The 14,702-nt window shown below is 39.6% G+C and overlaps 1 protein-coding gene across 5 annotated transcripts in view; it reads left to right on the plus strand.

The window, feature by feature from the left end:
• The first annotated feature begins 3,243 nt into the window (after positions 1-3,243).
• PRR16 (proline rich 16) overlaps positions 3,244-14,702 on the plus strand; it is a 420,408-nt gene continuing 408,949 nt past the window's right edge. For all 5 annotated transcript variants that reach the window (XR_004420667.1, XR_004420666.1, XM_033084929.2 and 2 more), the window contains exon 1: positions 3,244-3,452. Coding sequence is in view for 3 of the 5 variants with exons in the window: in XM_033084929.2 (XP_032940820.1) it covers positions 3,291-3,452 (162 nt within the window). In the remaining 2 variants the exon portion in view is untranslated. The remainder of the gene's footprint in view (positions 3,453-14,702) is intronic.

A 14,702-nucleotide genomic window follows, 5' to 3' on the forward strand; every position in this document is an offset into this window, starting at 1 on the left:
TCATTACATGTCTGATAGTACTGCTGTGGCTGATTTGCATGCAAAATCATTCCTGTGATTCATGTACAGTTTATGATTACTCATGATTTCCTGCATAGCTTCCAAATCCTAGTGACTCCATACGTAAAATAAATAGAATAAATAAAACAGCATGATAAAATCACTGCTTTGTGTGAGTGCAGCTAATTCTATTTGTAACACTTGGCTGAGATATAGGACTTTTTTTCCAGAAGGAAAAGTGCCATCTACTGAATCACCAAAACAAAACTTTGCAGCGCCTTGATAGATTTTTGTGAGAGAAGTCCTTCCCAATTACTGCAAGACTTACTTAACTTGCAAACATAATTGAGATCACAACTGACAGCATAGTGATATGGAACCTCACTAAGTATTCATTTAATGGTGGGAGTGGATTTAGGGTTCTTTTTTTTTTTTTGAATAAGTGTTCCTGGATTGCAAGCGTTAATAGAAAATCAGTGACCTGCACTGTGAATGTTTTAAGATTCCTAAATAACTTTGTAAATAACTTTTGTCCTCAAGATTTCTAGGGAGACTTCTTGTGCATCCTCTGCATCTATTTAACACCCTAAAGAGGTCAGACCTCCAGTAATCAGTTACTCTTATTTTGCCTGATTAGCTAGGTGTTAGTGTTTGGTGAAGGAATAGACAGCAAAACTATAAAACAATGAACTGACAGCACTAAAAAATAACATTTTCTGCAGAGACAGAAGAAAAAATAACTAAAACGACTAATAGATAACTTAGTTGTGGGAAAGGACTTACTAGTTAACTAAGACATGGTTTGCCAAGGTATAGAATATTTCTAAAGGCATTAAATTGCTTTAAAGACCCGCAGGACTTAGAAGTGCTGTCAGTATTTTTCAGGGCTAAGCAGTAGACACTTGAATGAATAAAGAATATCAGCCACTGTATAATCCTGTATGGCTCTTAGAAGAATGTCACTACAAAAGTGGAAAGACTGGGAAAGGGAACATGATTTATATCTTCAGAAGTTTGGGAAGTCTCCAAAGATGGTCAAGGCTTACAGGAATTGGATAACCACAGGATTATGGGTAAAGTCTTGTCATGACTTAAAACTAACCCATGACATAGAACAGGAATCAATTCTTTCTTCTTAAAATAAAACTATTCAGCAGTGAGACATGGCAACACTTTATACAGAGAAAATCTATAAAATGCTCAAACTATAGTGTCTGTAGCAAATCTGCTAGCAATTCTTTAACAATGATAATTATTTGTACAGTAAGAAACCACCCCTTATCTATGCAAGCCATGTCATGTGTTGCTAGGTATACTGTCATACAGTAACCTTAACTTCTGTCACAAAATAGGTTTTTTTCTCTAATTATAAACTGGATTCTGCATAGATAATTCCACTGATAGCTTTTCATAAATGTTTTATTTTTTTCTGTTCATACAATACCCCTGACGAATAATATTCAAACACATTAATTAAAGCTTATTCAACAACTTGTGGGTTGCTTTCTTTCTAATTTAGTGGTGACTGCAGTTTGGAAATTCTGACTTAGCCAGCTTCAAAAATCATATGATATTGTTGCTCATACAAAAACAGTTAAGTAAAAATAACCAGAGGGAATGCTTTTAAAAGTCAGTGTTGGAAGAGCTTTCGCTTGGTGAGATGAAAAAGAAATCTCCCATTTGACTTGAGAAAAACTGACAGGAAAGACAGGGGTTCTTCTTGAACAGGGCCTCCTTGAAATTGTTTGAAAGGTCTCTGAGAGACCTAGGGAAGAAATTAAACTCTATGCCTACTAACATATAATTTCAGCCAAATATCAAAAATTTTATAGTGGCAAAATGTGGAAAGATAATTACACTTTATCCTAGGCAGTAACAGGTGCTGTCAGGCCCCCTCTATTCATATTCCAGCCCCACAATCTTCCCAGAGACAAACTGTTTGTCACCAAGTGGAATTTCTACCACGTGCAAACACACTGCTCCGGGCAAGGTTGCTTTTCCTGTCCTGCTTTAGCTAGGTTAAAACATCTCAGGCTGCCAGAACTCTCAGAAACATTTACAACATCAAAGTCAGCTGCAGCCATGCAGGGTGATGCTCGAAGAAGGATTTGGCTGCATGCCTTCTTCTTGCAGCTCATAGCTAGTGGAAGATAGGAATACCTAAACTAACTCCTTTTAGCGTTTTTGCAGTAAAATGAAAAACCACCAGAGGTTAGTGATATCTTACAATCTATTCATTTTGCTCCACAGATCGATCTCTGAAGAGCAGTAAGGGACGTATGTATACAAAAGTGGCACTGGCTGGTATTTCAGAGAAAGAGCCTGATAGGATATTCGTGAAAGATACTCTGGCTCATGTGCCTCATTTATTTCTATGTGGTGTGATACACAACCTTTACTTCCCGACTGGAAGAAGGTCTACTGATTATTTTGTTTTTGCAGCGCAGTTTATACGGGCGAGCAGAGACATGTAAATGCCTTTTACCGATTTGGTGGCATTTACACAACGCTGTCCTCCCATAGCTTCATTCCTTAGTCCAAACCACGTACACTCCAGACAAACCAAACCGGTCACTTTACAGTACAGGGGTGTGAGCGTCACCCCTCAATAATGACCTTTATCACCAGAAACAGGCACTGTTGTCTTCTTCAGCGAGCCAGTCACGAAAAGTGTTTCCTTTTTGGGGGCTGTTTAGGCGGGTTTTGACCTTTTCCCCATCATACCTGCTGCGACCCGCGGACAACGGCGGGGAGCTCCGGGGAGAGACAGCACCGTGCGCCCTCAGGGAGACACAGCATAGCACTCACCCCCACGGGCCTTCGGGCGCCCAGGAGGTGCGACAGCATCTCCGGCGAAGCAGCCGCCTGGTCTCCACCGCCCCTCAGGAGCGCGGGTGCTCCTCCCGCGGCCCTGCCGCCGCCCGGAGCCGGAGCCGGAGCCGGAGCCGGAGCCGGAGCCGGAGCCGGAGCCGGAGCCGGGCCGGGGCGGGCCGGGCGCGGGCGGTGCGCGGGCGGTGCGCGGGCGGGGCGAGGCGCAGGCGCGGCGCGCGGCGGGCTGCAGCCGGGCCCCCGCGCCGCTCCGGGAGCCGATGGCAGCTGCACAGCGCGGCCGCCCGGCGGAGCGCGGCGCGGCTCGGCGCCCCCGGCGCGGGATGCGCGGGCGGGCAGGCGGCGGCGGCGGCAGCGGCTGCGGCAGCTCCGGGAGCTGGAGGCACGGGGCCGGGCGGCCGGCGGCCGCCGCGCTCGCCTGACCTGCGTGCCCCGCTGGCCGCGCCGGGCTGCCCCGAAGGATGTCCGCCCAGTCCAAGGGGACCGCATCCTCCTCCTCCTCGCCGTCCGAGGGGCCGCCGGCCGCCTCCAAAGCCAAGGTGAAGGAGCAGATCAAGATCATCGTGGAGGATTTGGAATTAGTCCTGGGGGACCTGAAAGATGTCGCCAAGGAACTTAAGGAGGTGAGAATGAAGGGCTGCGCGGGCGGAACCCCCGTCTGCCCCGTGTGGGGCAAGCGCCCCACCGCCCCCAGGCCGGGGTCCGGAGCTTCTCCCGGAGCTTCGCTGCCGGTCCCCGGTCTCTTTTCACCGCTTCTTCACCGCGGGTCGAGCAACTGGTGTCCAGGCTAGGCACGGGGCAGCTCCCGGCCGTGCCTGGGGCTGGGCATTGCTGCGCTGCCCGGCGGCCCGGAGCGCGCTGGAGCCCCGCGTCCCGGGAGACGTACGCCCCGGGACAGCCCGTGCCACCCTCCACTGCGAGGCGGCTCTCTCGGGGACTTCCCACCTCAGGGCAGCCCTCCGAGTTTTATTTGTTTCCCGCGGGGAGCCTGTCCTAAGAGGTCCCTGCTGGGAGAGGAAGGTGTTCTGGGGAGCTGCGGGACCCGCAGCGCTGCCCAATTCCGGGCTAAGCCGCGCCGGCGGTGGGAGAGGAGTCGGGAGCAGCGAGTTTAACTTTGGGGTTGGCGGTGCAGCGCCGTGCTAGCCCCAGCAGCAGCAGAAGCAGCAGCAGCCCGGCGATGAATGCTGAGCGGCCCCGGACCGGCTGCGCCCGCCGCTGCCTCAGCCTCTGCAGCCTGGCTCACGGGAGATGAGCCCTGCTTATCGGCCCGATCTGCCGCGATCGCCTTTGCAATCCCTCTTGCTGGTGGCGGGTGTCATCTCCTCTAGGTTAATCTGCAGGCAGAGCGCGATTACCGCGGGCACTGAATGGAAATGCAGTAGCTGAACGAAAAGAATTTTGCTGTCCTTTGGAGATTTTCAGGTTATCTTGATTTTGCTACACAACTGGTCGACAGATGGTTGGATTATGCACCGAAATTCAAGTCCGGAATCTCTGTGTATTGCTTTATAATCCTATATTTGACATTTATAATAAGCTTCGTTTTTTTTGCCATCTAGTATTAGTTTTCTATTTTAACAACATTGGCAACAAGTTTCTTTCAACAGTCTTTTGCAGTCTGAAATTCACCCTGTGCTTTCCGTAATGTTGAAAGATGTATAAACACACGGCTCACTAATCACAGCTCTTTTTTCACCCACAATTCCAGGTTTCTCCTTTTTTTTCTTTTTAATTTTTTAAAAATTTGTCTGTAATTTCTCTTTTCTTTAATGTGCTGCTGTAATTTTTTGCAGTATTTTGAAATGGAAATAAACAATGTTTGTAGAGCAGCTCTTTAAACATTTTTAAGACTGATAGTGTATAGTGCCTTCTGTTGCTGCAGAAGCCCATTTTCAGGACCTGGAAAGGATGTAATGTGTTCTGTCCCATGAATGTAAATCGTTCCCTGCACATAATCAGTCCTAGCTTTCTTCTAGTGAGCAAACAGGATTGCTGTTAAGTGGAGATGATATATCATCATTTACTTTGGCATGTTTTATCTAAGCAAACTTGTCCGTTCTGGTTGACTGCATCTGTAAAGACAGAACTGGATTTACCTCTGCTTGGCAGGGAAACTTGTAGAGAAAGGGAGCTGTAACTCTGTTGAGTACTGTGTACCTGTTGAAGGGTGCAAGGATTGCCAATAGCATCTGTTTGGAGAAAATGAAGGTATTTTTATAAAAAAGATAGTTAAATCTTGTTTCTGGATACACATGAAGTTTTTAGTAATGCTTTTCACCAAATATGCCTTACAGAGATGGTAGCTTTGATACTCCAACAAATATGAGTTGTATGCACATACATCCGCTTGATATTATACATCTGCAATATTATCATTATGTGTAAAATACACTTGTGTGACATTTATTTTGGAAAGTCTCCAGAAGTTTGCCATCTGAGCACCTTTAGTTTGTCTGCCTTTATAGGATGGGCTAAATCTACACAAAAACTTGACATAACTGCAATGTATACTTTTTATGTAAGAGTGAGTTAATTGCTGATATTATAAGCTAATAACCAGTCTCATTCACAGGTTGTTTGTAGGTGTGAGGAAGCAATGACAGGTTCATTGTTAAAGCTTAGAGGAAGTTAGTCTACAGTCAGTTTTGGTGTATTACACATAGAAATATTCATATACACATATTCATATGTGTATTACACATAGAAACAACTTCATTTAGGCTCTCTACTGTAGGACCAGTCAAAATGATAAAGTATAGGATGTAAGTTCACACTTTCCACTTTCACTACAAATTCTGTATTTCTGGAAATGTTGTTGCTGCCTTTTTTCCCCCTCCCCAGGGTGTTTGCTGCAGCCCAGCTGTTGTGCTACAACCTTTTCTGTTACTTCTTTTTTTTTTTTTTTTTTTTTTAATGAGTAACGTGGTATACTGGAAACAGCATTTTTTTTTTTTTTTTAATTATTACTATTTAAATAGTTTTCAATTCTGGTACAGTGGTAGGGCATGACGGTTTTTTAACCCTCTTTTGTGTAGTTCTAATAATGTTTAGTTGTGATATAGAAAATACAATATTACAGTAATTTTTTTTGTGATTTACATAATTTTTAAAACACTTTTTTTCTTTTATTGCCTATTTGTTACCCTTAAATATAAATTCTGATTATTCTTAATGGAGCACATAAGTTATTGTGATGGACTTAATTACTTTCTTTCAGTCTTTTTTTAAGATTTTCTAGTCAAAATACTGTCAAAATGAAATACCATTTTATTGCTTCAAAATGAATTGCTTTGTAACAGTAAATAGCATGGCTGTACAGCACTTGTATGTTTTACTACGTTTAGCTTGTTATGTTTTACTTATATTAATGTATTTGCATTTGCCCTTTGTTCTGAACCTTTTTCTTATTAGTTCTTTAACATTTTTTAGTGTTTTTATAAAGGGGAAATTGAGAGGTGGGTAAAGGATGGCATGTTAAACCCAGATGGGCAAACCATTAAGTTTATAAATACTCTCTAGAAGCACCTAAATCATGCAGATTAAAACAAATACATGTTAAGAGTTACTGTGTCTCAGAAATCTTCCCTCTCTCTCTGCCCGCCTATTGATTCTTCTGTTCTGCTTAGGCTAAGGTAACCACAGAAGATTAGAGATGGAGAAGGGGAGTGACTGAGAGACATGGAAGTATGGAGTGATACTGAGTCCAGAGTCTGAGCTGTGTATGACTAGTCTTCTCTAGGTTGCAGTTAATTTAGGAGAGGCTTGGCCCCTTTTGTCTCCTTGCGAGGGTGTCTAGCAACAACAGGATGTGGTTTTTTGCATTGAAAAATGGGTTTGAAATGGTTTAAGTCGCTGTTATTTGATGAATATTCCAAAGAAAAATTGAAGGGGTGCCAGCGGATTGAGTAACACTTTCTATTTCTTTAGTCCAGACTATTTGAAAATTAGGGTGGTGGAGCCTTAAACTTTGGTTTTCCTCCAGAGGATTGAATAAAAGACCTTTTTTACTGGAGTTTGTCTAGAAAGATGGTTATTATTAAGTCTTGTTTTGGAACTGACACTTATCTGTCTGGTATCTAAGTAATGTACTCTTGGAAATCAAAAGATATATTCTAATTAAACTATTGCAAAATGCATGATGTAGCTCTCTGATTTCAGAAGGGATTGAAGGGGATGTACAAGTACACCTGTGAACAGCAAGGCACAGAGATTTATATAACTTTAATAATGATAATATAATTTTTAAACCTTCCTTGCTTTCACATTTTGTGATAATGTTACACATTTCTGTAGTCTTGTGCTTGTTTGCTTGCTTTCATTAAGGAAATACTTAACTAAATAATTTGATAAATATTTTTTGTAATAATAAAATTTCATCTTGCAGAACAAATTCCTGGAAGTTATGCGTGAGACTTTTGCATGGCTTTTAATTGGCTAAATATGCTCTAACCTTTTATCGAAAGGAAGCAGCTGTGTGGCTATTGCCAGTGTTTAGAATACTCCAAAATGGAAGTGCAGAAGAAACAGAAGCCCTCATAGGCATTGCACATACATCAGTGAATTTCCAGTCATTTGAATCTACCTCTTCTGCTTTAAATCCTGTGAAAATGTCTTACTGACAGAATGAGTACATAATCGTCAGTCATCTAACTGATGTGCTTATTTCCGTAAAGATGTGATCTGTAGAATTTGGGCATTACTTAATAAATGCTTTTTAAATGATGGTGAGACTAGCAGATGCAAACCCTCTCCCCCAAAACACCATGACAAAGTTTGTTATAGGATAAACAACCTGATTCTGTAAGCAGGCCAGTCATCACTCTCTTAAGTGAAGGGTAGTCATGTACTCTGTGGTTTTAATTTCTGGATCAGGACTGCAATAGTGTATTAAAGTTTCAACCACCAGTTTTTTTCCATTCTATTTCTGGTTTTGTGTTCTGGTAACTCTCCAGATGGCAGAAGATACTTTAAGTTCTTGCCTGTTAAACTGGAAGCTAGGAGGTGTCAGGTCCACCAAGAAGACTGGAGCAGTAATAGGCAATCATGTATCAATATTTCTGATGTGCAGGTAGTGCAAGCACCAACATAAAAAATGTTTTGGGTTCATATTGCTGCATGCAAATGAGGCGGGGACTTATTACAGTATAGTTATGGAAAATACTATATAGAAACCTAAGGATAGGTTGAAAAATAGCAAAGCATTTTAATCTGTTCCATCTTCTCCTGATTCTTGCCTCTTTGGATTCTGTTCAGGTGTCAAGGATCTGCCACTTTTTTTTGCTAGGGAGCAGCAGTTCAAGGAAGAGCTTTTTGTGTATATATTTCTACCATTAGAAATCCAATTAAATACAGATGCCCTACTTACATCTGGATGCGGGATGCAGGCCCTCTTAACAGTGTTCCTTCTGGAGTCTTCGGTGTATACACTGTCTGCCTATGCAGATCCTGGTTAGTAAGATGTATGAGGAACTGAAGCTCTTTTGTAATTTTTCTGCTGTAGCTGGGATTGGAATCCAGTTCAGGTACCAGGATCAAGATGTTGCATGAGTAAAGGCATTTGCCATTCCAAAACTTGCTAATCTCTCCAGCAGCAGATTTTTTTTTTATGCTTTATTGCACTTACTCCTTTGTGGCAGATACAATCATGTACTGTACCTGGATGTTTGACTGCAGAGTACGATTCATTATGTAAGAGAAGCACTGCACAGAAACTTTGTGAGCTGCCCAGGGGTCCAAAGGGGGCCATAAATAGTCACTGCAGATAACTGAATTATATTATTTCTTTCCATTTATTTCTTGTGGTCTGTGAAGCATTTATACAGTTATAGACAATAAAATCTACAATGAACTAAGATAAAACTCTTATGCTTAGTAGTGTCAATTAAACTAGTGGAGCTAAAAGGCAACTCTAAGCATTAAAAAACCCCCATGTGTTAAGGAGGTCAGAAACATTTTAATGCTGATACATGACAGGGTGAAGTTCCTCCACATCTGATTTGTAGCCATATCTACTAAGGGTTAGTAATTCTATTGTGTAACACCATCAAAAGAATAGCTAGGGTTCCTGTAGAGAGTTGCTTATTGATATTGAGATTCTTGGCAGAGGAAAGCACAGTAGTAATTTGTGCTACCTATTTTATTTTTAAACTCATGTCAGCTACTTCATTCCTTATATGTAAGGAACGTACTGAGCTCCTGATAGTAATGTGTACTGTGCAGTCAGGAGCTAAATAGAGCATATATAAATTCAGTTTTCAAATAAAAACAGTACCACAGTGGAAATATGTATCTTTTTGTAAAATTTGAATTTCACACAGTCTGTGCCCTGCTGACCGTGATACAGAAAACAGAAAACAGAAATAGTGAGGCACAAGCTTCAGTCTGTTGCAATCCAGTTTTTTTCCATTGACTTTGGAAGGAACAAAACTGAGTTTGAGGGATGGAAATTAGTTTTGAGTTGCATGATTTTTATTCAAACTTCAAAATTTAGGGAATTTAGTTACTGCTACCTACACTGATGCACAGGTGCACTATGCAACACCAAGGACTTGGTTGAACACCATCATTGAAGCTTTGAAGTTTTTTTGTCAGTTTTACTGGCAATTATACAATGTTTCTGTCTCCTCCTACTTCCAGTCAAAAACTTCCAGCCAAATTACTACATATATTATACACGGGTTGTGGCACAACTAATTACTCTCTTGGGAGAGCTGTGGAAGTGGTACAGATGCGGTCCCTAAGTTTAGAGTGCTTTCCCAGCAATGCCTACTTCACAATACCTTTGTGAATGAGCATCACTATTCTCTTCCAGTTTTCATTTCTTTTAGAGTTGCGAAATATTGATGGCTCATAGTCTTCTCTTAATGTTACTTAATGTACTTGTTCTTTGAAAGGCTGGTGAAAAAAACTGACCTCACAGGGTGGCTTGTGTATATCTTGTGAAAGTTTCTCCTTTTTCCTACTTCAGCAAAGGTTGCTGCTGTGAGGCAGAGTTAAGGGGGGGTCTATTTTGCAAATGGACTGCTTTCCTTCCCACATAGCCTGTGTCTGACAGCCGTGCAGGCTGCCTCTAACCTAGTTACCCATATGTAGACAGGGCTTATTTTTGTTTACTAGTAATTGGGCTTTTTGTTTGTTTGTTTGTTTGTAATAGAAGCAGCAAATAAGCAGTTAATGCACACTGTTTTCTTGATAAGTAAAATGCTACCTCTTCTTTAGGTATAAATATGTGATAAAGGACTGCAACCTTTACATACCTCTAATTTAAAGCTCTGGTCCATCTCTATACAAAATTGACTGGTCATTCTTGCTGCAGTGACCTGCAGTGCTTCAAAATGCCATTTATTACTGTACCCGGGGGAAGAAGAAAAGCACATGCTGTGGAAGGGCTGAGAAAATCCTCCAGCAGATCTCTCACTACAGCTTCCCTCTGTCAGGTTGTGTGTATTGAAGGAGTGGCGTGACAGGGCTTGGTGGCTGAGCCGCTGGCATTCTGATTTAGTTTGGGATTGTTGCAGTACAGCTGATGGGAGGCAGTGAGGAGCAGTCGCCTCTGAACAGAAGTTGTACTGTCAGTCATTGCTTCTGCAAAAACTGGAGTGTGTTCATGTGTTTTTAAAGGTTAACAAACCCATCCGTTGTTTCATGCAACATGTGCCACTTTGCATTATGAAGACCAAGAGCACTGATGTTGAATCATTTCCAGATTTCATTGAAGATTATTTCTCAGTAATGTGTAAGATACTGTTATTTAAAGTGCTTTTCATTTTTCCCCCTTACTTTTTTTTGATAGATCTGGTCATTATTCCACTGTTGGAGCCGTGGTGGTATTATGTTGTTCTATTTATTATGGTCTAGTTCTTTGAGTGAAGTGCTTCAAGGTAGAATCAGAGTAAGACATCCTTACTTGTACTGTAATAATTTGCCTTGTAAATAGGAGAAGAAGATAAAACTTACTGCCTAGGAAAATAGTGAAAAGTTTAGTATGTATTTATAAAATTTGTTAGGTGAGATGAACTGCAGCAGGCTCCAAGACTTCTATGGGATACCAAAAACTTGATTTGAGCTTTTCCTTCAGCTGCAAAACATGAGATAAATGTTTAAAATAGTCAAAATTTTGGTTTCTAATTACATTTCATTCTTTACTGGAAATGTCACTGTGTTAAAGCAAGCAGCTTTTGTAAAAGATGTAGTCTATAAACTTAACAAAATGAAAGCATTAAGAAATTATTTGGACTTGCTTCTCCATTATAATTTATTGGTTCATACCCATGTAACAATGTTCTTTCTGTATAAAATTATATGTGAATGTATGAAACATTGAGGTCAATATGTTTCTTCTTTACTGCAATGTAATAAAACAAAGTGTAATTCTTTCTTTATATATACTTTTTCATTCTGATTTTCAGCTAAATTAATGACTGAAAGTTCAATAATTACTGGACAAAGAATTGCAACAAATACATTTATTTCTTAATACAGAATTACAAACTGGTTGAGATTCAAAAGGGCCCCTAGAAAATTGTCCAACCTAATCAAGAGTTAACTAGAGCAGGTTGCTTAAGGAGCTTGTTCTTGAATATCTTCAAGGATGTGACTCCACAACCTTTTTGGACTACCTGTTTCAGTGTTGAATCACTCTTTTTTTGATCTTGTGTTTAGTTTGAATTTTCTGTATTTCTAATCGTGCCTCTTGTTGTCTCCTTTACTTCTTCTAATCAAGTGTAAAACATATGCTCCAGCCCCTTCCAGCCCCTTTTCTGGATTATCTCCAGTGTGTTCATATCTGTCTTGTACTTGGGAGCCTGGACCTGCGCACATCATTTTGGATTCAGATTAAAAAAAATCAGATATATCTTTAGTAAAAATGCTAGGCCACAAACATTTACTTCCCTCAATAAACATTTATTTTAGCTGAAATTTTAAAATTAGCAGAAGAATATATTGTGTACTTTTTCAACAAAGTTGCAGTTGTGTAATTCTCACTACCTGTGACTTAAGAAGGATTTTATTAAATTTTGGACAGAGTAATAAACAACAGATTTGCAGTATAGCTCCCTATATAAATATAACAGGTGCATTCACCAAGGACTTGGAGCTGGTGTTGAGAGCAGCCACTGGAGCCTGTATGTCCTGTTGGCTGTGATGATTGGAGGGGAGGTCTGCAGGTCCTTCTGCTTTTATGAGAATGCTACGACTCCCATAACATCTCTACTCTAAACTGTGATACATCCTTTTCAAATGAAATTGTCCAGGCAAACCCAATGTAATTATTCAAATTAACTTTGTGAACAATTCAGATTAATTTTGTTCGTCTGCTTAATTTTCACTTTCATTTTCACTCTGCTAATTTCATAATAATCCTTCATTCCTCTGAGACTCTTTGTTTTCTTTTCCTAGCACTTTTCCTCTTTCCCCCTCATAACAGTTTCAGGTGTTAGTGTAACTTTATTTACCTCACTGCTGGGAGATGTCAGACGTCATCTGTGTTCTTAAAAATTGGAGTGCTTATCTCTCCATTCTTTAAAGTCAATATCAGAGTTTCAAGACGGTCTTAAAAATATCAGGTGACTTTGACATTTATCTTAGAGTCTCAGTTGTTCTCCTCTTGTATCTTTTGTGTGCTGCTAGGAGATTCTCATGCGTAGGCTCATTGTTGGTAGTTTTTTTAATTTCAGTTTCTAATCTAATGTATATAGAAGCTGAAAGGTGGTGGTAGATTCAAGTTAGCTGGTTTTTATTATGACAGCAAAATCGATCCATGATAGATTAAGTTAACTTTGTTTTCTAAAGTTTTGTTTATCTTTTCTCAAAATACTACATAACTGTTCTCTTGAATAAATGATTTTCAATTACCAACTAAACTGTACTTAATTCTCAGTGTGTTTTTGCTAATGATTGCAGAGAAGCTTTGAGTGAGGTAAGTTCATCATAGCACATGGTCTCTGCTAGTGCTAAGAGCTTTTAGCTTTGATATCTAGGATGTTACAGTTTAGACTTATTTGGCTTTCAATGCTTATAGGTTATTTTATGGCATATTTTAAGGTTCAGTAAAACTATGGCATTTGGATAATCTGTGTATGAACATAGTGTTGGGTAACTTACTAAGACTAGGAAACAATACAAGTTTATCTACCTCTGCTGAAGTAATAACTTTCTGTTCCTTGAAATCAAAGTACAGGTGGTAAAGTGAACCTGAAAGACTTAGAGAGAACTGTTTTTTGACCAGTCTGGGATGTTCCCACTCAAGCAAAAGAAGGAGGAGATTATGATTGTTATTTTTTCTTGTTTCCTGTTGACAATCGATTTTGCATGTGCTTGTTTTTAATTTGGTGATTATTTGAATCTGTCTACTAAAGAAAAAAAATAATAAAAAAGAATGCTTGAATTTTAAGGACTTAAATCATGTACAAACACTTCACTTAATTAATTTGTTTAGATGTCTTAAATCTTAGCAAGCAGAATGTTTGCTGATGTGCTACAGCTTTGGCTTTGACTTTGACAGAGCTGTGCCGTCTTGTATTAGATTGGCTGTTGTCCTTAACCAGTGCCAGTCTTACAGACATTTGATGTATATGTTTATGTTCAAAGATGATGTCTTAGATTTGCATACTTAAATTTAGGAGGAATTAGAGCCCCAGTATTTATATAGTCAATAGTGTATATTAATTGCAATGATTAAGTTCCTGTTCTTTTATTTCAGCCTGAAATTCATTGCATACCAAAGAATTGTAGTCTAAGATTGAATAAAGCTAGACATACATAGAAATTTTACATTAAATGTCAGGTAGCTTATGGAAATGCCCTTAAAAACTTCTAAAAATGGCTCCTAAAATTTAAAAGTTCTTAAAGGTAGTTTTGAAACTTTCTGTTCATAAATGAATATTTTCTGAGTGTTTATTGCAAGATTGCAAGTAGAGAGGTTGATCCTCAGTAAAAACCAGACTTTATTTCAATGAATGACAGCTGTGTACTATTTCTAGGAGATGAGCACTTGGCAGGCATCATGAGTATCTACTTCAACTTTCTTACGAATTTAAAAAAAAAAAATCAGCTCTAGCAAAGTCAGAGTTTATTGAGTGTACATCATATATTAGAAACAAGAGCTACTTTATGATAATTTCAACAGAATATTAAATGTACCTAGTTATTTTTTCTCATTATCTGGTAGTCTTCTAAAAGTTTATATCTGGCTTAGAATATAAATTGCTTCTGAATTTGTATGTTCAACAAGTATTAGTCAATCGGGGCATATAACAGGGTACTGAGATAAAAAGTTAATAAATAACCCTCTGAATTTAGTCTTTCTTTGGGAAAATGCAAGTAAGCTTGACTTGATGCTTTGTATTATGGAGTCAAATGTAGTTAATAATAGTCTACTATGAAAAAAGGAAAATCTCATCGATCTTGTGAATCACTGCTAAATGTGAAATGGGCTTTTGTTTAGGTTTCACAGTTTCTGACAGTGACATCTCATGTTTTAGGATTGATGCCCTGGTGTTGTGTGACAGCTTTTCAAATGGCTTTTGTTTTTTTTTATCACGATCTTTTGGAAGAGTGGCAAGGCCCAGAGGGAATTTGGAACATTGTTGATCCCTAATTTTCTAAAAATCAAGTTTTCCTTTAATAACAGCTTGTTTTCAAAGTACGTCTTTTCATTTAATAGCATGTTTTTAAAGTACAAATGGCAAAATACTTCTGCCATGTTCATCTATTATTTATAAGTTTAATTTACTAATGAAGAATGAGGCATCATTTTTGTCACTGTGAATTAGAGGTATGGTATGTCTTCCTTAAGTACATGATTTCTTGTACATAGTGAAACAAAGTTATCTGTTACATAAATGCTGATACACTGCAATCCACTGCAAATG

The sequence above is a fragment of the Catharus ustulatus genome, chromosome Z, assembly GCF_009819885.2.
Source record: "Catharus ustulatus isolate bCatUst1 chromosome Z, bCatUst1.pri.v2, whole genome shotgun sequence".
Classification (NCBI taxonomy): domain Eukaryota; kingdom Metazoa; phylum Chordata; class Aves; order Passeriformes; family Turdidae; genus Catharus; species Catharus ustulatus.